This window comes from Leptonotus elevatus, chromosome 10 (genome assembly GCF_054856555.1).
Source record: "Leptonotus elevatus isolate MCC_2025b chromosome 10, RoL_Lele_1.0, whole genome shotgun sequence".
Taxonomy (NCBI): domain Eukaryota; kingdom Metazoa; phylum Chordata; class Actinopteri; order Syngnathiformes; family Syngnathidae; genus Leptonotus; species Leptonotus elevatus.
The window spans coordinates 3,257,465-3,279,970 of NC_141248.1; the positions used below are offsets into that span (position 1 = coordinate 3,257,465).

General features: G+C 37.8%; 3 protein-coding genes across 6 annotated transcripts in view; all 3 read left to right on the top strand.

Moving 5' to 3' along the window:
• The first annotated feature begins 107 nt into the window (after window positions 1-107).
• Window positions 108-2,253, top strand: trim107 (tripartite motif containing 107). The gene is given in 2 exon segments (XM_086087098.1): window positions 108-183; window positions 186-2,253. Coding segments are annotated over 2 exon segments (1,419 nt in total). The 3' UTR covers window positions 1,529-2,253.
• Window positions 2,254-3,445: 1,192 nt separating this feature from the next.
• tpra1 (transmembrane protein, adipocyte asscociated 1) lies at window positions 3,446-11,755 on the top strand. The gene is made up of 11 exons (XM_086087969.1): window positions 3,446-3,651; window positions 4,301-4,477; window positions 4,554-4,686; window positions 5,272-5,358; window positions 6,399-6,471; window positions 6,608-6,687; window positions 6,994-7,104; window positions 7,176-7,236; window positions 7,760-7,862; window positions 10,231-10,311; window positions 10,390-11,755. The coding sequence occupies exons 2-11, from the start codon at window positions 4,311-4,313 to the stop codon at window positions 10,658-10,660; spliced, it is 1,167 nt and encodes a 388-aa protein (XP_085944095.1). The 5' UTR covers window positions 3,446-3,651; window positions 4,301-4,310; the 3' UTR covers window positions 10,661-11,755.
• A 475-nt stretch (window positions 11,756-12,230) lies between these two features.
• chchd6b (coiled-coil-helix-coiled-coil-helix domain containing 6b) overlaps window positions 12,231-22,506 on the top strand; it is a 63,640-nt gene continuing 53,364 nt past the window's right edge. For 2 of the 4 annotated variants that reach the window (XM_086088022.1, XM_086088023.1), the window contains exons 1-4: window positions 12,231-12,468; window positions 17,761-17,854; window positions 17,979-18,033; window positions 18,118-18,271. In XM_086088022.1, coding sequence (XP_085944148.1) covers window positions 12,385-12,468; window positions 17,761-17,854; window positions 17,979-18,033; window positions 18,118-18,271 — 387 coding nt within the window. In that variant the 5' untranslated portion in view covers window positions 12,231-12,384. Of the gene's footprint in view, window positions 12,469-15,718; window positions 15,739-17,009; window positions 17,046-17,760; window positions 17,855-17,978; window positions 18,034-18,117; window positions 18,272-22,506 lie in introns of those variants that run through there. The other 2 variants (XM_086088026.1, XM_086088024.1) reach the window with 2 other exon arrangements.

The following is a 22,506-nucleotide window of genomic DNA, read 5'->3' on the forward strand; positions in this document are numbered from 1 at the left end:
GTGGCGTGTAATATAATATAATGTAGATAAACAGAGTAGGAGGGGCTGCCAGAGCAGGTCAAATTTAAATCAGCCTTTTCCTTATCTGTCCTCCAGGGTCTGTCAGCATGTCTGCTCTGAGTCTGACACACTCCACCAGCATTATAAATCTCGCTGAGGCATTAACTTTAGATCTCCGCTGCCCTACTGCTTGCAACTCTACTCAGAGCCTGTATCTCTGCCCTGCGGACACGTCTACTGCCACGTCTGCATACAAACTCTGGGGGAAAGGCTCGACCGTCACTGCTTCCCCGAGTGCCAGGAGGACTACCAGGGGAACCAAGCCGTGGTGACCTGTTCCAAAATGTGCAGTATTGTCGAGTCGGGTAAAGTCAAGCTGCCTGCACGTGGTACAGTTGAGGATGAAAGCAAGACTAAATTGAAATTGGAAGTAGCTAAACAAAGCCTAGGAAGTAAGGGAAATCACATTTCCTTCACTAAATTTGGACTAGCATCTCACGTCACAGACCTTGCCGTTCAGTTGGAGATGGCAGAGGGTGTGCTGAGGAAGGAGAAGGAACAGGAAGCGGAGGTGATGGCTGCTAACGAGCAGCTGAGGGAAAAGGCATCGGAGCATCTGCGCCAGGTCGACGATGTCGTGCGGAAGTACAGTGTTGAGGTGATGCAGCTGTTTGATGACAAGCTCTCACCAGGTGAGGCCAGTGTGAGCCACAGGGTCGGCCAGGCCGCCCGCCTCACCAAACAGCTGAGACAAGTTCTGCTCAGTGCGGAGTCTCTCCTGACGGAGGGAGATGAGGGTGCATTCCCAGAAGACCTTAGAGACCTGCAGCCGCACATCATGGAGATGACAGGAAAAACCATCGGAGAAATCCAGGGCCGCGTGGAGTCAAAAGTCGACCCGGTTAGACTTATTCCCAAGTTGGAGCTCATGAACGGCGAGCTCAGGGAAAGTCTCGGCGCCATTCAGCGCTCCCTTCGCAATGCCCTCAACCCGTCTGAGGTGACGTTCGACATTGGGACAGCTCATCCGAATCTCATCCTCTCAGAGGACTTGAAGACTGTGACGTTCAGTGCCGCCAAGCAGCCGTACCCGCCTTCTCCCCAGAGATTCACCAGCTTCTTCCAGGTCCTCAGCTCCCAGATCTTCTCTGAAGGCGACCACAGCTGGGAGGTGGAGCTTGACGGCGCTCCGTGGATCGTGGGCTTGTGCCAAAGTGGGAAGCTGGAGCGCAGCGGGGTTTCCTCGGCGCTGGAAAGCCACCAGAGCGCCTGGTGCCTGATGTGGTTCAACAATTTGCTGACAGCCTTCGAGCGGGGTCGCGGAGTTACGCTCAAGAGGACCACGATGTCGTGCAAGCTCGAGATTACGCTGAGCTTCAGCAGCAACACTTTGAGCTTCTACAAAATCAGCCCCACAAGTGGAAAGACTCTTGTGTACACATTTGAAGTTTACTTGACTGAACCTGTGAACCTGGCCTATCGAATGATGTCGGGGCACCCTAAGGCACGTGTGACCATCCTTTCATAATAGCTGGTGGTGACGGGTCGTGCGTTTGGTACGTGGACCTTCAGTGAGGACTTACCTGAATGAATCCACACTGTCATGTCGCAATTATAGAAACCATCAACACAATACAATGTAATTCATCTGGAGCAGTGGAGACAAAAACATACAAAATACATCATAGTCAAATTTTGCTGTAACAGGCTTTGCTCTGACCTACCAATCAGAAGATGAAAACAAATGCGTATGTTGTGCAAGGCGAACTTGAAATCTGATTGGTTAAAGCAGGGCTCACCATCCATGTTGAAACTGAGAGCTACTGGGTATGAATTCATGCAAACGGAACCCGTTTTATAACACACTATTGACATTCATTCATGTTAATATTCTGTCACAATAATTACAAAACAAATTTCAAGATGTAACACCTTATTTCTATAATTCTCTGCTAGTATTTGTATGCTCAAATGATGACTTCTACAACATACCTAGAAAATTAATGCTTAGTAAATGTTTTTTACGATTTGAATGAATGAGCCATTGATGGCAGTATGCAAAATGGCGTCTGCTGTCGGTGGCAATTGATCACCCTAATTGGCTCTTAGCCAGTGCATGAGATTGAGGTCAACTGTGATAAAAAAAAAAAGCAAAGCAACGGCAAATAAAATTTTATTATCTAGTAAATGAAGCTCAGCAAAACGTATTTTTTTGCTTAAACTTGTTTCTCCTTTATTATGAGTGTGATGGGAAAGGATGGATGTGTGAATTTTATTGCATGACACCCTGATTGTGGATGGTATTATATAGTGATGCACAACATATATTTTATTTATTTTGTGTTTGGTTTATTTATTGAAACAACATGGACAAGGGCAGTTGAAAAGGAAAGAAGGTGGTGGTGATCATGGGCTGTTGTGCTAAAGAGAATCAAATGGAAAAGTGGTCTGGAGGGAGGCCTTATGTGTCAGGCGGCATGAAGATAATGTATTTATTGAAAATATGTTTGTTTTTTTAAATAGCAACACATGCAACCATACATTTAACATTTAACATTTGTTTGCTTATTTTATTTTGTCAAAATGAACATTTCTGACATAAACAATTTAACATATACACAATAGTAACTACTGTATTTTTGTGTTAACATATGTTTTATTAAGCAGAGAATAGAGTAGTACAGTACAAATTCCAATAATAAAGAAAATTATGTGTATCTGCCCGCTTATATTAATACAAAATAAAAATGACTACATAAAAAAGAAAAAAAACTAACCTAAAAGAACCATCCAGCCTGCCTATCTGTCCCAACATACACAAATCACTTGAGCAAAAAGAAACACACCCAAACCTCATATCACATTACAGGCGAAGATAATCACAGAGTGGTTACCATATTTTGTTAAAGGTTGATAGATTATCAGAGAGAATGAATCGTATCCTTTCCAGATGAAGTGTGTTTGTAAGGTCTTTCAGCCAGTGTCTTGGATATGGTATGTCCTTTTTTTCCAGTGCATTAGAAACGTTTTTTGTTGTTGTTGCAATTACAATACAGTAAGAAATGAAACAACGTTCTGCATGACTCAAATTTACAATGTTATCAGAACATCCAAGAATAATCACCAAAGATTCAGGTTCCAACTGAATATGTCACTACTGTATTTTGATAGGATACTTGCTCATCAATAATATGCGGAAGCGTGGAATGACAAATCGTCTAGTTTTAGAAAGATTAAATATTTTATTTACTGTATAATTGTTTATGAATTGTAATGAAAGTTATAAATAAACACAGTTCTAACATGTAAAATACGTTTTATTTATTTATTATTATTATCAAAATAAATTATTTTACGAGGTTATTTGAACTCGTTCCAATCCTTAAATTTTTTTTCACCCGTCTATAACATAACGTAACATGACGTCATCGTATAATCTCGCGATATGTGCTGCTCCGCGAGGCTGCAAAATGTCAGATGACAATCGGAGATATGATCAGCTACCACGGAACTCGCCAGAAAAACATGTCCAGATATATCGATCAGTTGAGTGACGCGTGTTGTTTGTCGGGCAGCATGTGAATCATGCGATAAAGCTATATGGTTTTACTACAGCGTTTATTTTACAGTACAACGGAGTCTTCTGAAAAGGTAAAACAACGTGTTTTGCAAGATTAGCGTCGTTGCTTTTGCAGTGCATTTTCACTTTTGTTTCGATACAATCGAAACTGTTTGATAACATCTGATACGCAAACCCTCATATTTATTGCTATGTAATGACTGTTTTAAATGAATGTATGGCACTTTACAAAGTGCACTAACACTGGCTAACATGCTAGCTAGCAGCGTCGGCTAACTATTAACGCTGTCTCAAAACCCGTCCACTAACTAACCATTGTGTCGAAAACACAGTGACCACTACGCTACTTTTGTTTGTAGTATTTAATGAATTACATCAACATTATGGAGCGTTTACATCAGTGGAGCTCTTTAAGAAGTCGTCATGTGGTTTGTTTACGACAGTACGTTTCACATATGTTGTTATACTTAAATAAGATAGACCAGAGTACAACTACTGATATTTCTTTTCTTTTGTATTAACTGCTTCCACACGGACGCCAGAGGTTGTTGCATAATGTTTTAAAACAGATACTGTGAGAGCCTGTGTTTGCTTGGTATGTGTGGATTGCTGTGGCGTATTAACAATGGTTTCAAATGTGAATTCTTCCGAGGACTACAATATTTTACTTGCAATACATTGTGTTGTGTTTATATAATGCGCTTCCACATCCCCTCTCAGGCGGAAAACCATGCTAGCCACTCCTGTGGTTAGTTTTGTTCAATACAATGGCAGCGTCACGTCAGCACCACCGGAGAATACGTCTACATTCCCCACCTGGCTACCTGATTCCGAAACAAACATCAGCAAGCCTCACAAATGTCTACAAATTCTGTATGAGGATGTTGGTGACTCCAGGTAATCAAGTGACCACAAAAGAAAAAACAAATCCAGATGATGGTGGCGCTAACGAGCTTCATGCTCGCCTTTCTAGGGTGCGTTTCTGGGACATCATTCTCCTCATACCAAATGTGGCCTTCTTTGTTTTCTTGATGTGGAAGCTGCCATCGGCAAGGGCAAAGATTCGGGTCACGTCCAGCCCCATCTTCATCACCTTTTACCTCTTGGTGAGACTCAAAACCAAGCATCTGTCATTGAGTAAAGTGGAACCTCCAAAATAAAATGCAATACATTTTGTGATGTTGGTTGACCTCAAAGTTGATCACATTTTAAAAGCAAGTTGGAACTAGGCATGGGCTGATATTACATTAGGTTCTGACGGTATGATAAACTCAAGCAAAAATATTGCAGTATTAAAACTACAGGTCTAAAATTGCCTTTTTTGAAAGATTTGGCTTAATACGATTTTTTTTGTGATTATTATTATTATTATTATATGTATTATTTTTTAAATACAATATTTGGAACATTAAATGTGTGACATTTTAACTATGAATAAATGTTACTACTACTGTTTAAGCTCGTCTTAGTAAGTCACAATGTCCTATATCTGGTGAGCTTTTTATTTTTTAAAGCAGCTCATTAGGCTACTCATGTGCTTGTGGGCTAACTAGTACCTGCTGGCACTATGTTACACTCCATTGATTGTGTCCTTCTGAGAGTATATAAATACTACATGAAGGACGGGATACTATCACACATGATGACTGATTACATGTTTTTGGTCGTCTAACATGTTGTGTATGTCTCAGGTATTTGTCGTAGCAGCAGTTGGGATCACCCGGGCCATTGTATCAATGACTGTCAGTGCATCCAGCTCTGCCACCATCATTGACAAAGTAAGGAAAGGCAAAATAATGTGCAGCTCTACGCCACTGCAAACCATAATAATAAATATACATTTTTGTTAAATTAAGCGTTATTCAATTTTAGGAAGCTCTACTATGTACTACTGGAAATTATTAGATTGTGCAGGTAGAAATTACACAAACTTGTATACATTGGAAATTGAAGGCTGAATGCCGTATAGTCTGAAATTTGCCTTATGGGCAATTCTCCTTAAGCTTATGCAATAATTGAACCTTGTAAATTATATGATATTTATTCTGTTTTGGGTTAGGTCCGTCAGCATATACAAGTACTTTTTCACTTCCCTTCTCGGAGATACTTAGGCAAATGTGTGTGACTCACAAATGATTTTACTAAATTCTCTTTAAGTGCAAAACTCTTGGCAACTTTGAGAGGGGAAAAAATACTACATCAATTAACACTTTATTAAAATATGAAATACCAGTATGAATGGAAACATCTAAAAAAAAAAATCTATTTTTTACAGAATTTAAAATGTAGAAAATTCCTCCGAATGCCTTAAATGTAACACATGTTGTTAGTCGCTGCATTTTAGTAAATTAATTTTGTCAGTGTTCATCAATAAGTTTTTGACGAATGTCGTTTGAAGAATTTAGTTGAACATTACAACATCGTTTTTCTGAGCCGACGCCATCGGTGGTGGTGCTGTATTGTGTTATAATTCAAAGCTGCTGTTACATTTTTGACCGTTCCTTCTTTTATGGAATATTGGCCAGAGGGCTGAGTCTCGGCATGTCTTTGCTAGGTTGTTGCGTAAAAGAGAAAAGACATGGTGGCATTGTTCACATACCATTTATCTTTAGCAGATATCTATCTGAAGTGTGTGTACACTCATGGACACACTGCAATGGTTTCGTTGAACAAACAATAAATGGTTAGGTCATGCTTAAGAATATGAACTCAGCTGACAGTTAGGTCCTGTTCTTTGTAGATTAGAAGATAGCTGTTTTAGCACAGTGCATTCTCCTGATCTCTGTTGCTTCTTTCTCTCTTTTTCTTTCTTTCAAAGGTATTATGGGAAATCACCCGCTTCTTCTTACTGGCCATTGAACTCAGTGTTGTCATTCTGGGACTGGCTTTTGGTTGGTTTGCTGTATAGTTTCACTTTGCATTTGATGTATTGTAATATTTTAGACACCATTGTGGTGGGATTTTCCTTTATTAAAAATGCTAACGTGCAGCTTTTCTCTTGTGTTGTGACTCATTTTGCATTTATAGGTCATCTGGAGAGTAATTCTAGTATAAAGCGGGTGCTGGCTATCACGACTGTGCTTGCTCTGGCGTACTCCATCACACAGGTAGAATGGAATACAAAAAAGTTTCCAGTGCTGCATCTAAAGACAAGTGAAATTAACTTTCTAATTTTGTTATTTACAACTCTTAACAGTAATATAAATGTAAAGGAAGTGTTTAACACTGAAAATATTAAAGAGCAAATGGAATAACGAACTGATGAAAGCAGAGGCGCTCAAACATTTGTCAAATTCTGATTTGTACAAACTTAGAGTGCAACTTAAGCAGTTCCACTCAAGTCCGATATATAGTGAAAGCATAATTGAGCACCCCACCCACACAAAATGTATATAAAAATACTCTCCCTGTAGGGTACTTTAGAGATCTATTACCCGGACAGTCACCTGTCGGCTGAGGACTTCAATATCTACGGACATGGAGGCCGACATTTCTGGTTGGCCAGCTCGTGCTTCTTCTTCTTGGTGAGTACTTAGTGGGAAAAAATGAAGAAATAGAAAACATATATCACTCACCACTCTCATGTCTTTCCTAGGTGTACTCTCTGATTGTGATCTTGCCTAAAACTCCAGTGAGAGAGAGGATATCTCTGCCATGTAAGATGGAGTAGAGCAGTGAATGGATATGCACCAACCCCTGGAAGCACTTCAATATGCCAGTGATTGGCAAACTTGTATCCAGTAAATGTAAAACTAGCGATACTGTTTAGTTTCAGGAAACAGTGGTTGCCTCAAATGAGCATTTTCATGTGGCACTTTGCACGGATTGAGTCGCTATTAGAGCAAAATGCGCTTTTTGCATGAAATGTCATGAGCTAGTCCTAATAAATATGTCCGTCAAGTATTTATAGCCTTGCTGAGTAAATGACCAGGTATGAGCCTTCAAAAAGATTCAAGCACAATGCACTTAAACTCAACCCAAAGTTTTTTGTTAAAAAAAAAAAATCTGGTTTCTGTAACTAACATTGACACAACAGCATGTAAACATTTTTAAAATGGTTGTATTGTCATGAATGAACAAAGTGCTTCTGAGGGCTATTGCATGTAGTCCATATAAATGAAGAAAGAACAGTCTTGGTAAAGTGTGTTTATCAACCTTTATTTCACTTCCTCTATGCAGCTAAGAGGAGTTTCTATGTGTATGCTGCCATCCTGTCCTTATTGAACTTCTTCCAGGGCCTGGGCAGTGCCCTTCTGTGTGGAGGAATTATAGAGGGACTCTGGTCAGTATAAATATCTGTACAATACATATTGCATGGGCTTTTAAAACGGGCATAATCGAAAAGGTGGCGCTGCACCGGTGTAACATTAACAACAAAATAGCGTTGTATTGATACAGTGGTAAACTTGGGTATCTGGAGTTACAATATGTAATAATAATAATGATAATATTGCATCGGATTTATATAGCGCTTTTCTGGACACTCAAAGACGCTTTACAATGGAATGGATACATTATTCATGCTTTCATACATTCACACTGTGGTGGCGATAAGCTACTTAAGTAGCCACAGCTGCCCTGTGGCAGGCTGACGGAAGCGTGGTTGCCAGTGTGCGCCTACGGCCCCTTCCGACCACCACTAAACTAGTGTTGTCACGATACCAAAATTTTGACTTCAATACTATACCTGCATAAAATACCTCGATACTGGTACTGAAACGGTACCTCGACAAAACATATATACATGTTAATTAATGTACATACTGTATATATTTATATATATACTGTATGTGCTTTCACATTGCATGCCATATTCTTGAAGTACTTTATTTGACTATTTGATGTTGTCCGTTTAAAATATTGGTAATACAGTGGCACTCCCATGACTCAATGTAACGTTGCTTAAGTGTGCGTGCATGTCTCTGATCTTCTCCATTACGCCCCCAATTAGTCTAATGCGTAATCAAATACTACAAACTAGGAACAAAATAATTCACACTCCACTTATTTTTTATGGGAAGTGTCAAGAAATGCGTCACAACCTGTCTCTCAGTCATCTGGGCTTTTTCTATGCATACCTATGATATCCTACTGTGTGCCTGTTCATTGAACGCACCTTGAGTCCACTGCAGGCCAGGAGTGATTGTTGCTTTTTCTTCTGCTTCTCCGCGAAAAACATTTGGCTGTCGGCCATGTAAGGAAAAAAAAGTTCCGTATGACACACTGCGTGTCATTCTTCTCAACGAGGAGTAGACGGCCTGCAAGTACTACACTTAATTAGCTCGTTATGCTTCTCAACAAGGAATGCACGGCCAGCAAGCGCTTCAGTGTTCAGTGGGCTGACGGGCTGTCTCGTATTAATTTTTTTAAGTACCGGTGCTAATTTGTTTTTAATACCGAGCCGTTTTTGACGCCAAAACATCGAGGTACGGTACTGTTACTGTTATCCCGTGCAACATTACACCAAACATTCGCACCCTTCCATACACCAGTGTGAGTAGCACGATATATAGTTCCAATTAGGGCATTTGCACAACCTATATACTAGGGCTGGGTATTGATTCTAATTTCCTCAATTCATTCGATTTTGATTCACAAGAGTTCAGTTCCATTCTATTTAAATGTTTCCTGATTTGATTCGATTCACTTCACTTCAGTCCAATATCGATTCATTATGGAACATCAATTCTTCTTAAATGTCAAGAACATGATAAAAACGCCACAAATATAAAATTCCAAAATAATTTTCAACACGTGTTATTATCACTTAAGTCAGTGGTGTCCACACTCGGTCCTCGAGGGCCGGAGTCCTGCAGGTTTGGGATGTTTCTCTTCTCCAACACACCTGAAGCTCATCAGCAAGCTTTGCATAAGCCTGATAACGTTCCTGTTTATTGGAATATGTGTGTTGGAGCAGGGAAACATCCAAAACCTGCAGGACACCGGCCCTCGCGGCCTGAGTTTGGACACCACTGACTGTTACACAAACATTGACATCAGTATGGATGAGAAGAAAATGTTTTCATAATTCTAATTCAATAATTGTAAATATAAATGAAAAATATTCTAATCTGAATTGTCTAAGAGTGCAATAAATCAGGTATTTTATAAATGTAAGAAAATACGTTTGAATAAATTTGAACAGTAATTTCAAGAAAACCAGGATTTTAAAAATCGGCCTTTAAAATTCTATTTTCCTAAGAATTTAAGAGAAAAAGAGATATTAAAATAATCGATTCATGGTTTTATGAATTGATATCAGGCTTGAAAAGGAAAATCAATTCAATATAGAGTCTTCTTCTTTTTTGTTTTTGTTTTAACCCAGCCCTATTATATACTATTATTACCGATAAGTAAAAATTAGTAGTGGAAACATTGTGAGCTCAAATTCAACATATTTTTCCATTGCAATGATCTCATAACGTAATTGTTTCCCCCACAATTTAAAATAGTTCTCATGTAAAGCATATTAACATGTCAGTGACAAAATACCACAAGATCTAAAATAAATAAATAAATATTGTATCGTTTAATTTCACACTTGATGGCTGGGCAGGCATCCTTGATAGCCAAAAAGTTAGACAAGCCATGAAGTAAATGTTTCTATTGTACATTTGCTGTTGCTAACTCTTAGTTTCTTTCTGAACCAGCTGTGTGGATGTCACCACCTTCCTCTACTTCTCTGCTTTTGCGCCACTTATCTACGTTACATTCCTCAAAGGATTCTTTGGGTACGTAAGAAGAATTACACAGACCAAAAGTGCTCAGAAATTATATTCACACGTTTGCCTGTCTTATCTCTCTTGCAGCTCCGAACCCAAGATCCTGTTCTCCTACAAATCCCAGGTGGACGAGGCAGACGAAAGCGATGTCAACCTTCCACCGACTGTTGCTTCAACCATTGGCCGCAAGGAGCTCACCGACCAGGGCCTGTACTATTCCTCCACCCAGTTTGACGGCTCCGGTCCCAGCAGTACAGGAATGGTCGGAGCGTATCTAGATGACGTTGTTTCGGGACCTTTTGGATCCAGCAGCATCAACAGCATTGAAGCTGATAATTGGAGGCCTATTAACGTCTAATTCCTTTGTTGGGCTGGTGTCATGCATTTGGACTTGAATGTGTGTAAATGGTGTCAAGAGCAAAATGTAAATGTGTTTCTATGAGACCAAGGCGTTACAAATATGGACAAAGAAGTAAGGAGGGACCTTTTTCAATCCATTTATCTTGCGGACCCTGACTTATTGACTGCTTTTTTTTTAATTTTATTTTTTTATAAACACTGTTGCCAGTGTGCCCTGCTGCTGTTGCTCCTCGCTCAAGCTGAATTTTTTTTTCTCTCATTCCACTTTTCTTCAGCAATAGCTTTGTCCTCAGTGAGGAAGATATTGTCATTACAACAGTCTTAACAATTTCAGTGACACGGAGTATCATTTGTACATTCCCACTGAAATGTTTCAGTAACTGTAATCTTCTACCAGGTATTAACCGTATGTCCTAAACTGCAATTTCTCAATATACACGCCAATGTTGTGTGCTTTTGACAGGTACGTTTTACCTTTTGAACCAATTGCTGTTGTGTTAACAAGTGAAAGTGCTGTGTGTTGCTGTGCAAAAAGAAAGAAGATTGAAAAAACATTCTCTGGTTCAGTTTATAGCATCCTGACTTGTCTACTAACACTGAACAATTATCAGCTATGATATTCCTACTCCTGAACACATCACCTATACATATAATGAAAGTGTCAGTCATTTTAACACCTTCATGGTGCCATCTGTTATCTTCTTCACCTGAAATGCCCAACTTTTTCTTTTTCTTTTTTTTGTCCAGGGCAAAAGCTGCCTTGTATTTGTTTCCACAAATCATTGTTGTTTGTGAGAGTTCTTTGCAGTATTACATAGTATTCACAATGGTAACCTGTATGCTGAAAACGCACTTCAAGGTTACATTTGAATGTATCCGTTGTGAGCAACAATACAGAAAAAAACATTCTTGACCTGGCTGATTCAACATTTTAGATTCAAATTTGGCTGAATAGCGTTCATTGACTAGTGAAGAGTATTTCTGCTCTAGTGTTTTGCAGATACTTTAAAATTATTTCCGTAAATTGTAAAAATCACTTTCCTGTCAAACGACTCCATGCTATATACAGAATAAAAATGATCATAATTCTCAATGGTTTCTAATGAATATTTCAAATGTTTCTTTAATTGCAATATTATAAATGCAATAATTGGAAAATTCATACTTCATACTGGACAGTGACAATTTCATGCTTTGCTTTTCCCTCCAAAGTTCCATAAATTAGAATATTGTAGTTCAAAAAGTCAAAGTAGATTCACTTCACTCATGATTCTTTTTTTTTTAATAATGACCTGAAGATGTATTGTTGCCAATGAACGAAACCAAGTTTACCATCACCAGAAATATTTTATATTTTTAATAACGAAATTAGGAAATACTTATTGAAAAATATTGAATGAATAGTGTTGAATTAACTACTGGAAACAAAAAACAGAACGTTAGCTGTACAAAACGGTACTGAGAAAGTAGTAGACTACAGTTGTAGAATACATTTCCCGTCTTCCCCTTCTTCACGTGATGCGCAAAAACGTCATAATTATTTCATCCAACCAATTAGCTTTGAGAATAGTGCGGGGCACAGTGACCTTGATTGGACCGTTTTGACCAGCGGTAGCGGGCGGCTGTGTGAAGCCGCTGTCTCTCAAATAAATGTTTACCTGCAAGCGAAATTAAAAACAAAGCAAAAGGAACGCACCAAGTGGGACAAAGAAGTGATTCGAAATGGGAGGAAATGGCAGCGCGGCGAGGAAAGTGTCATTCGGACTGGACGAAGAAGAGAAGGTCACGGTTATTGAAGGAGTGAAGGTAACTGTAACTGTCAACGTTGTTTTCTTATGCTATTTTTTGGACTGGCGTTAATCATTGTTAGCTGATGGGGGTCTGTGTCCTTCCATGAACCTGCTCATATGTACCCAGACGCCCCGTCATTGACTCCCACTGCTTGCTACTCGGTCAAGCTAAGATTGCCATGTAGTGAACGTAAACTGGCTTTGACCTCCATTACGTGCGCATTGTAGTATTATTATGAATATGATTAAGTGGGAACGTTTGCAGTTTGTTTGCTAAAACATTAAGCAAGCCTATAAATAAAGGGACGAATAAAGGTTTTACAATGTTTTACTGTACTAGTTCAGTAGTGTGCAAAATCACACTTCCAAGGGCTGCACACAGAAAATTCCAAGGATGCAATTTGATACTAAGTATTACCTTTGATGTGCAGTATTTATCTTTGATGTATTTAATATGGTAAAATCAGTTCAGCCGTGCAGGTGAAGATATGCAAATTAATATTATTTATTATCTATTATTCAATTATGATTATTTGGTGGGGGGATGTTGGCCCTATTCCTCTGTACTGAGCAGTAGCCGAATTATGTTTTCAGAATCAAAACACAAATAAGTGTACAGTGTAATTGTGTATTAAGTTGACGCTGAGCACAAAATATGTGATTTATGTTTATTCGTGGAGTTATTATGAATATAAATTTCGTTTGTATTTTAGTGACAGAAAACAACGAATACATACTCAGCCATCAATGTGTCTCAAGATGTCTTAATAAGCAAAATCAATCAAGACATCTCAAGACATTTTGGAACATCAAGACATCTGAAGACAAACATTTAAAGACGCCATTCCTTGACAAAGCAGCACATGGGATGCCCCCCAAACAGATTTTGTGTCTTGAAGACAATGAATATCTTAAGACATCTTAAATCACATTTTCATGCAGATCTTAAGATGTCTTGAGACATGGTATCATGACAGAAGCAGCACATGGGATTACTCCCAAATAAATGTTTGTGTCTTGAAGACGTTTAATGTCTTCAAGACGTCTTAAGACATATTTCCTTTGTCTTAAAACATGCTCATCTTAAGATGGCTTGAAACATGCAGGTATCATGAGAGAGCAGCACATGGGTTGCCCCCCAAAGAGATGTTTGTGTCTTGAAGACATTGAATGTCTTAGTACAGCTTAAGACATATTTCCTTTGATTTAAGACATGCACATCTTAAGGTGTCTTGAGACATGATATGGATGACTCGAAGAAATGGTCAAGCTAATCTTGTTTCAATGGCAGTATTATGATGATAATGATCTATTGATATTTTGCGGTAAAACCTTATATAATGTTATTGGAGTGTCAAATAAAAAATAAATGCCCCCCCCCCCCTAATAATTAACTTACACTATTTATAATTTAGAGCCCTGTGTAATGGAATTATGGTACAAACTAAGAATAATTAACTAAACAAGTTATGAACAAACAAGCAATGTTGCTTCACATGGAACAGGATATGGTGATATAAATATTCTCAAAATAAGATGAAGATAAACTGGAAGTGAAATAAAGTTTTTTTTTAAAGTGCTTAATGAATAAATTATTGAACTAAATTAATATCACACAAAGAATATTCAATTTTAAATATACAATAATAATGCATTAATAATGATTACAACAATATGTCATAATGTATTAAATAAAATGTCATTAAATTTAAAATTTAGATTTGAATAAATTAATACATGTAATACCATAGAGATTTGAGAACAAAACAAAACACAATCAAACAAATTCAAAACGTCAAACTATTAAATTAAATTACATTTTAAAATAAATTTCGACACACACGCACGCACGCGCGCGAGGGGAGTTGGACTTCGGACGACATCTGATGATCATCAGACACTTCAAGGAGGTAGTGGTTTTTCTTTTGTTTTTCATGCTGTTCGACAATCCAGACGGCAACTATACAGCGAATGGAAAGGTGAGTAAAGGAATTATTTCTTCGTACTGTGTATCTTTCAAATACCCCGGGATAACAAAGTGCAAGGTACAGCTGCCATCACTGTTGCGGCAGTGTCGTGTGTTGAAAAAAGTTTGTCAAAGCACCACCGTGGCTGTTCGCTAACTAGGTACAGTGTGCTAGTTCAGTGTAAAAGTGAGTATGTCTATAGCTTTACCGTGGGCTACAACACGAACAACGAACAAATTTCAATTCTTGTGGTTACGTACATGGTTTTCGAGCCAAGGCAGCAGCGAGGAAATCAAAAACTTTTGACACCCAGTTGATAATATTGTATATTAATTTATCCGAGAAACTCGAATGACTCATAACTTGTGCCAGTAGGCTGAACTGATGTGATTAATTATTTTTGTGTGTGTGTGTTATGCAGGTTATTTTGAAGTTACGGTGAAGTATGAAGATGCAGTACTAGCAGTAAGTATTTCTCAAAACAAAAGCCATTATTATGAACTGTTGTTGACAAAGTGATTCATTATTTCTTGAGTTCTACTGCTCACATACAGATATTTTATAGGTTGAAGTTAGAGTGAAGATTGAAGAATCAGTATAAGAGTAAGTATTTCTTCATATATATTTTTTTTATAAAAGCCAATACACGTAACTGTTGTTGAGTGATTGTTTCTTATGTTACAGTGAAGTGTGGAAAGTGTGACCAATATTAAGAGAAAAACCAATCGTCTGAACTGATGCTGACAGCACGTGATTGTTGTTTCTTATATGCAATATATGTGTATTTTAGGCTATTTTGTGTAATATTTTGTATTTTTGCAGTTGATAATATTGTATATTAGTTTCTCTCAAAAATGTTTTTGTCTAAAATATTTATTTTTGACTACTTTGTATTTTCTGCAAATTTTTTTGAATAAATATTTGTTGCATTTTTATATTTACAAATATCTAATATTTGTATTTTTCTCACTTTCTTTTAATCAAACTTGATTTGCTGTGATTCTCGTTAGATATATTATTATTATTATTACTGTTGTTATTATCGTTGTCGTTGTTATTGTTATTGTGAATGTGTATCAAAGTTTTTAGGGTTAGATCCAGTTTCACCTTGCTTTCAATGTGTCCAGTTACAAGGTAGGGAGAAAAACAGCTTGCTGGATTCTCTGTGTTCAAACGGTTGAAAATTTTGCAATTAAATAAATGTTAAATTTGAATGTGTTGATTGTTAAATTTCTTGTCTCTTCTCTAGGTTCTGCCTCAATCAAAATACTGTAATTACAAAATAACTGTCAACTACAAGTAGCAGGATGCAAATTAATGTATGCTCACCAAATATCTTCAGCAGTAACAAACATTTGTATTCTGTATATACTGTGTAACATGGCCTTTCATTCTTTTTTGACATTAGTCATTAGTGTGAGGATTAAATGTCTTTTATGGTATCACGATTCACTGTTCCTCTTAATCAGTTAAATTTAATATTGTATAACTTTTGTCATTTAAGTCCATGTCTCACTCAGCAACTCAGGCTTGCAAGGGTTTATTTTCATCAGGTTTCATTCAAGACTGCAAAACGTTGCAAAGGCGTTCGGCAGACCTTCCGAAACCATTTTTATTCTCAGTTTTTCTTGTCGCCATCAAATTTTGAACATGTTAAAAAAATATTTTTGCGACTATAAAAACGCTTTGCAAGCATAAAAATGGGTGATTAGGTTCTGGCAAACACTCTGCAATGTTTTGCAGTCTTGTAAGAGACCCGACGAAATGCCATCACTTGCAATGTGCGCATCCTCGCAAGCCTTCGTTTATTGAGACACAGTCTTAACTGACAAAAGTACCGATAATAAAATGTTAAATATAAAGAGGAACAGTAAGATAGTGATACCGTAAAATACATCTTTATACGTTTGAAGACATCTTCATACGTTTGAAGACATCTTCAGACGTGTGAAGACATCTTCAGACGTGTGAAGACATACATATTCAGACATGTGAAGACATCTACAGACAACTTAAGATAATCTTGAAACATCTCAAGACATTCATATTTCCAAGACATCTTAGGGCATCTTAAGACTCAAGTCTATAGACATGTCTTATAGACATCTTGATTTATCAAGACGTCTCAATACATGTCTATAGACACATCTTATAGACATGTCTTGACTTTAGAAGACATCTCAAGACGTCTCAAAAATATGTCTTAAGACATAACTTAAGATGTCTTGAGACACATTGATGGCTGAGTATGTATGCTCTTATTTCAGTCTCCTCCCCCTCCTACACACTGAAAGAATGTAACATTGTTTGGAATATAAATTATGGAGTTGTTTCCACACCAAACACTCAGGCTAACCAGCAAACCGAGGAGGTTAAGCGGAAATGGATGGCTGGACAGTTTGCTGTGGTTTAAAACTGCACTGTGTCATACCAAAATTTGGTTTATAGTATTTTGGGTACCCTTATTTACCTTGGCTACCTAATGCACAAGAAAAATGACAAAGAAAATACTTTTCAACTGCTTCCTAGTTACCAAATAAGCTGAAAGTTACTAGTATCTTCTCTTTCTTTGTTTTTCTTCTTCTTACAGTCTGGGTGCCCTGTGGCACAACGTTGGCTCCCTTAGGTCGGTATTGGTATTACCACCTGACATCCTTTTCGAGAATGGCGTACTGTGTTTGTTATCTGAAGTACACCTGACCACACACAATTAGAGCAGGAATAACACACTTGCTGTTTTTACCCCTTTTCATGTTTTCTTGTTAAAAAAAAGTATTCATTTCATTCTGGCAAGAATAACATCTTGTTTGAAGCACAAGGAACAGTGTGCACCAGCTTGGGAAAAAATAGAGGGTGAACACATTTTGACAGCTTCTACATTAATGGAGGCAAAATGGATACATTGTAGTTTGTATGGTGAGAGTAGAGATGAGCAGAAAACTCCTGCTAACTAATGAGGGCTGACATTGATGTGCATAATGTTGTTGAGAAGATCGGACAAGAAGCAGCAATATGCAAGGCGTGCCATGTTGAAATTGTGTTGGTGTGTGCAAATTTGCATATAATGTCTTAAAATTTCCACAAAATATTTTTTTGAAATACATTATTTTACTAGGCAAGTCAAAATGTTCCTTTTGATTTAATAAGGTCTTAGGTGGCCAGTAATTTAAGATAAGATAAGATACACCTTTATTTATCCTACAGTAGAGACATTGACAGCATTATCAGCAGCAATACACATCATATATAAATAATATGTATCACAAAAAATACTTATGTAGCCTAAGATGGCATCATCATCTTCATCATCATTGATTCCTGGGATTGAAACTGTTTTCCAGCTGTCAGAGCATGTTCTCAGGCGAATGAGGGATGCTCAGGGGTCTTGCAGCTCCAAGAGACCGCCAACTAACCAAGACAACCACAAAACATCAAGTACGTTGTTGTCAGTGATACTGTATTATCTACGTTTCATCAGTTTGTTTTAGTAGTTGTTTCTTCTTGCAAGTTTGTTTTAAAAGAAGGAAGTGCCATTGTATTTTTCCTTTTTGGTTTCCAGGTTTAAAATCACCCGGCTCCTCCACCACAGAACTACAGGAAGAAATTCGTAGAAAGTAAGTGTTATCCATCTATCGATTGATCCATCCACACTATCTAGCTGTAGATGATCTAACTATGGGTTATCTTTCTGAATTTAGCTTTGAGAATCAGCAGGCGCTGGTGCAGGAGCAGTTGGCCAGACTGGCTCAGAGGGATAGAGAGACAGTGACGGTAGGGTTGGATGATCTGAGCCCTTCGCTCATCACTGAGAAAGGGAAAGCCTGGGAAGAACAAGAGAAGGCCAAGCTACTGGTGAGTCACACTGTCTACCTGTAACATAATTCAGAGTAGTTCTTGTGGTCACTATCCAATAAATATCACCAAAATATCAATAGTGTTAGCAAAAATCATTCTTTGAACCCTTAAAAATATATTTCTGCAGAACCTCGCCGATAAAGTAAAAGATCTAGATCATCTAAATTTTTAATATGCTTTTTTTTATTTTTTATTTTTTTTTATTTTTTACTTTTCTCCAGTCAAAACTTTTTACTGACCAACAGCCCCCTCTTCTGTTTAGAATTAGAATCACATGTTATGGGAATCCTGAGCTTTAATTCAGTTGCAGATTTGCATTGATGTCACACACAGACCATCGACCGCATTACGACCACTTGCGCAATATGCATCCAATGTTTTGCATTCAAAAAGCTAATGTAAAAATGCACGGCAGCCTGCTGATCTGCTGTGTATTTTTCTTGAGCAGACACACGAATAGTTTGATCTGATAGTCTGTGACAGTGGATGTCATATTGTTATATGGGTCATTGACAGAAAAGTTTGTCCTATGATGCCCATTTTCTGAATTATCATGTGGTGTGGCCAAAAAGAAATAAAAAATTGGGGATTTGTTTTTTGAAATACATTTAAAGATAGGAGTTTGTATCATCCAGAAGCCAGTCAATTAACCGATGAGAGCAGCTATCAGGTTTGTACTGTCTCGCAACTATGTAAAAAAGTTACCCTTTTAGCAACTGGTATGTGGTGGCCGTATTTAGACGTCATGTTGTATTTCTTTGATATATGGTGATTTGATGGTGATGGAACGAATATACTGTACAGTACTGTAAGAAAGAGCCAGCATCCTGCATATATTGTAATGACAACAAATGCAGCCGCATTGCAGCAGCACATAATACACATGAGTCGCAAATGGAGCTATGATGCGGAGTACAAGCATGTAAAAACTGAATATTAAGCCAATATGGAACATCCGGTCAACTTTTACCTGCTTGCGTAACGGCGGCATTCGTGAGGCATCGCCAATGTTTACTTGCTTTGTCAATGACAGTGTGTGTTAGCTCAATGCAGCGAGGGTTTTCTGATTGTGTTCGGCTGCTTTACTTATCTTTTCTTGAGCGGTAGTCGTACTTGTGGAGTCGCAAAGTCACGTAATCCTCAATACGGTCCGTGGTGGAACAGAAGTGCTTTTCACGGCGAATGTTTTCCGGCACACGTTTCGATGTTATTTAGGTCTTGTTAACCCCAAATAATTTCCAAGCTAGGGACATGGACTTAAGTCTTGCTAAGTTTCTATTGAATTAGTCACTAAAACGAGACTTCGATTCCATGTTGTCACTTGTAAACACGTCCGTCTTGTCTTCCTCGTGGCTGGCGCCGCCAAGCCACGTAACTGAATCCTGCCCGCTGATTAGCAGAATGAAGACGTATCACATCCTCCTCTGCCCTCTATGCACGCTGATTTGCCAAATGATTATCACTTCCTCCTCCTTTGCAGCCAATCAATTGAGCCACCCAGAGATAGTATTAAAACTCAATAATGTAAAATTGGACATCGTGAAAGCCAAGTTGACGATAAAATCGATGACGATGATTATCGGCCACCCCTAGGTGCAACCAACCAACATCTGGTGTGACATTGTAGAAAGCTTTCCATGACAGATGTATGTCTAAAGTTCAAGATATCCTAAATTGTAGATAGTAATAAATAAGAATAAATCATATATATTTTATGCCTTTTTATAATAAATTTAAATATATAAATTTATTTATAAATGTGTGCTGGGTCTGGTAAAATCTTTATCCCCCACTGATAAAGAGTTTTGATGTCTGTTTTTAAAAAAAGAAAAACAAGTTACCAAATGTCTTAACTGCGTTCATCGTTATTCTACAGTTGTGTCATCGTTAGTTCAATTTTCATTTCATGGTCATCAGCATCACACTTTTCCTTTTTACCATCCCTCGTACCCTTGTGTTTTGGTAGCATTACACTGTAAAAAACAAAACAAAAAAACATTGTGGAGTCTTAATTCAGCATTTAAAATGCTGACTGAGCTGATGTTAAATGTGGACGTCTCATATGATGCGGGACGGTGTACCATCTGGATTTTTGTGTGACTTTAGAAGCCTATATTTCCCCAACATTAACATCGAATTGCAAACTGTATATAATTCAAGGTTGATGCCCAACTGTATTTTTCAGAGCAGCTGTACAAATACAATTGAACAATGTGGCTGCACCTTCATAATAATACTGTAACACACAACAAGAGAAATATCAGCACCCATTTTGTTGGCTCCCTTTTTATCAATTTACATTCATGAGCAACAAATACAGTGTTATTGCCCTTTCTGTTTTATTGCAGCAGTTTAAATCAATTTTCAGTGTTCCCACAGCGAGGTTCAGCGTGGACACTAACTGCTGCTCAACTTATGTTTGTAAATAATTTTATTGCCAAGTACACTGGTCAACTATTCTTTTTAAATGTGCTCTGTGAATACATTTGAGTCCAGTTGAAAGGGGAGGCAGTTCTCAAGTTATCAATGGCAAAGATTCCTCTCTTCTATTTTAATTAAACAAGCAGAACAGACATAAACAAACCCATGAAAGTGTAAACTGTGCTTTTTTTTTGCATTTCTCAGCATTCTAACCCTTGTCACACAATTTAAAATGGTGCTAGAAATAAAAATAATTTCCATTTATTGTTGACAGAGTGTACGCACTGTCGCTCTTATCAGTTGGTCCACGAGTGAGTGACATAGGTGACACATTGCAACAACACCTCATTCTTCACTTCCATTAACACTTGCTTTTGTGATACTATTCTTTCCATCTCAGAGGTGTCATTCCTGCTACAAATAAAATGTCATTAACATGCACCGCACTAACAGCTCTCACAAGTATTCAGACAAACAATAACAAGCATCTTTTTTTAGGTTACTCACATTCAAGTTTCCTTGTAGGGTGACAACAACGGAATGCAACAGTTTTCCATGCGTTATATACTTGCAATCATTACATGTTTGCTGGATGCAAAATTAATTTCAGTCAGAGGATAATTTATTCTTTGCAGTTTTTTATTTTTTTTTATTTTTATCTAATTGATTAGTTTTTTAACCGGTGCAAAAGTGAATGTGCAATTTCTACTCTCTTTAAAAGCTCTGCTTGGACAGCTGCATACAAATGTAAGAGAACAATTTATATTTGTTTATTAGATGTACGAAATATATCACAAGATTTCCGGCTTGGGGTAGCTTCTTATCTCACCCTTGTATTCGAGTACTATTGATTACAAACAAAAGTCCAAGATTTGCGGTGAAAGGCAACTAAGCCCCCCAAATTTTAAAACACATTGCCTGTGCCAGTATTAGTCAAACAACGGGATTCTGATTAATATTGTGTTTGTGGAACAAAAATTAAACAGATTCATTATTTAACATAAGGGTGGCGCAGTGTGAAGCAATGGCTCCGTTGTGTTGTAATGGTGAGTTCCAGTTTAATGGGCTCATTGTTTTATTCATTGTAACACTCATGGCTCTAAGGCCTTTGGAAAATAGTTATCTTGGATTACGTAGCCACTGTCATTTGCAAGTAATGGGTTAATGGAGGTGTAAACCCCCCCCCCCCCCCCCCCCCAATAAAATCAAATGAGAGAAAAACATCTACCTCTTGGAATTATTATTGTTATTATTATTATTATTATTATAAAAAAAATAAGTCACATTACAAAAACAGGACCGTAAGAAAAACTGAGATATTTGGATTCTATAACCTAAATTGCCCTAGAAAATGTTGTTGGCAACTTTGTTTATGCATTTTTATTCCCCTGATGTGGACCAGTGTAATGATTCTATCATTTTAAACCTAATGTTTAAGATGACATGTGAGAACAGCATTGAAATATTAATGAAATGTTGTATAATGCAAACAAGGCAAAACACCCCAAAAAACAGATTTGCAATTGCAGCTTGTCTCAGAAGTTAAGGAAAAAAAGAAGAATTCAGTCCATTAGTGATGAAGTGTGTGATGAGAGGTGACATGCCCATTTGGTCATGCTGATGTCCCTTCTCTCTCACACATCCTCTTTCATTTTAACACTTCAGCCAGACTGTTGTGTGGGCAGTTGACAGGAAATTGGGTACTTCTGTCACACCATGGCAACTTGTTAAATGTCAGTGTCGGCCATTGCTCTCGTTATTTCCAGTCGATTGGAACAGCTTTGTATGATGGAGGATGCAAATGAATTGGC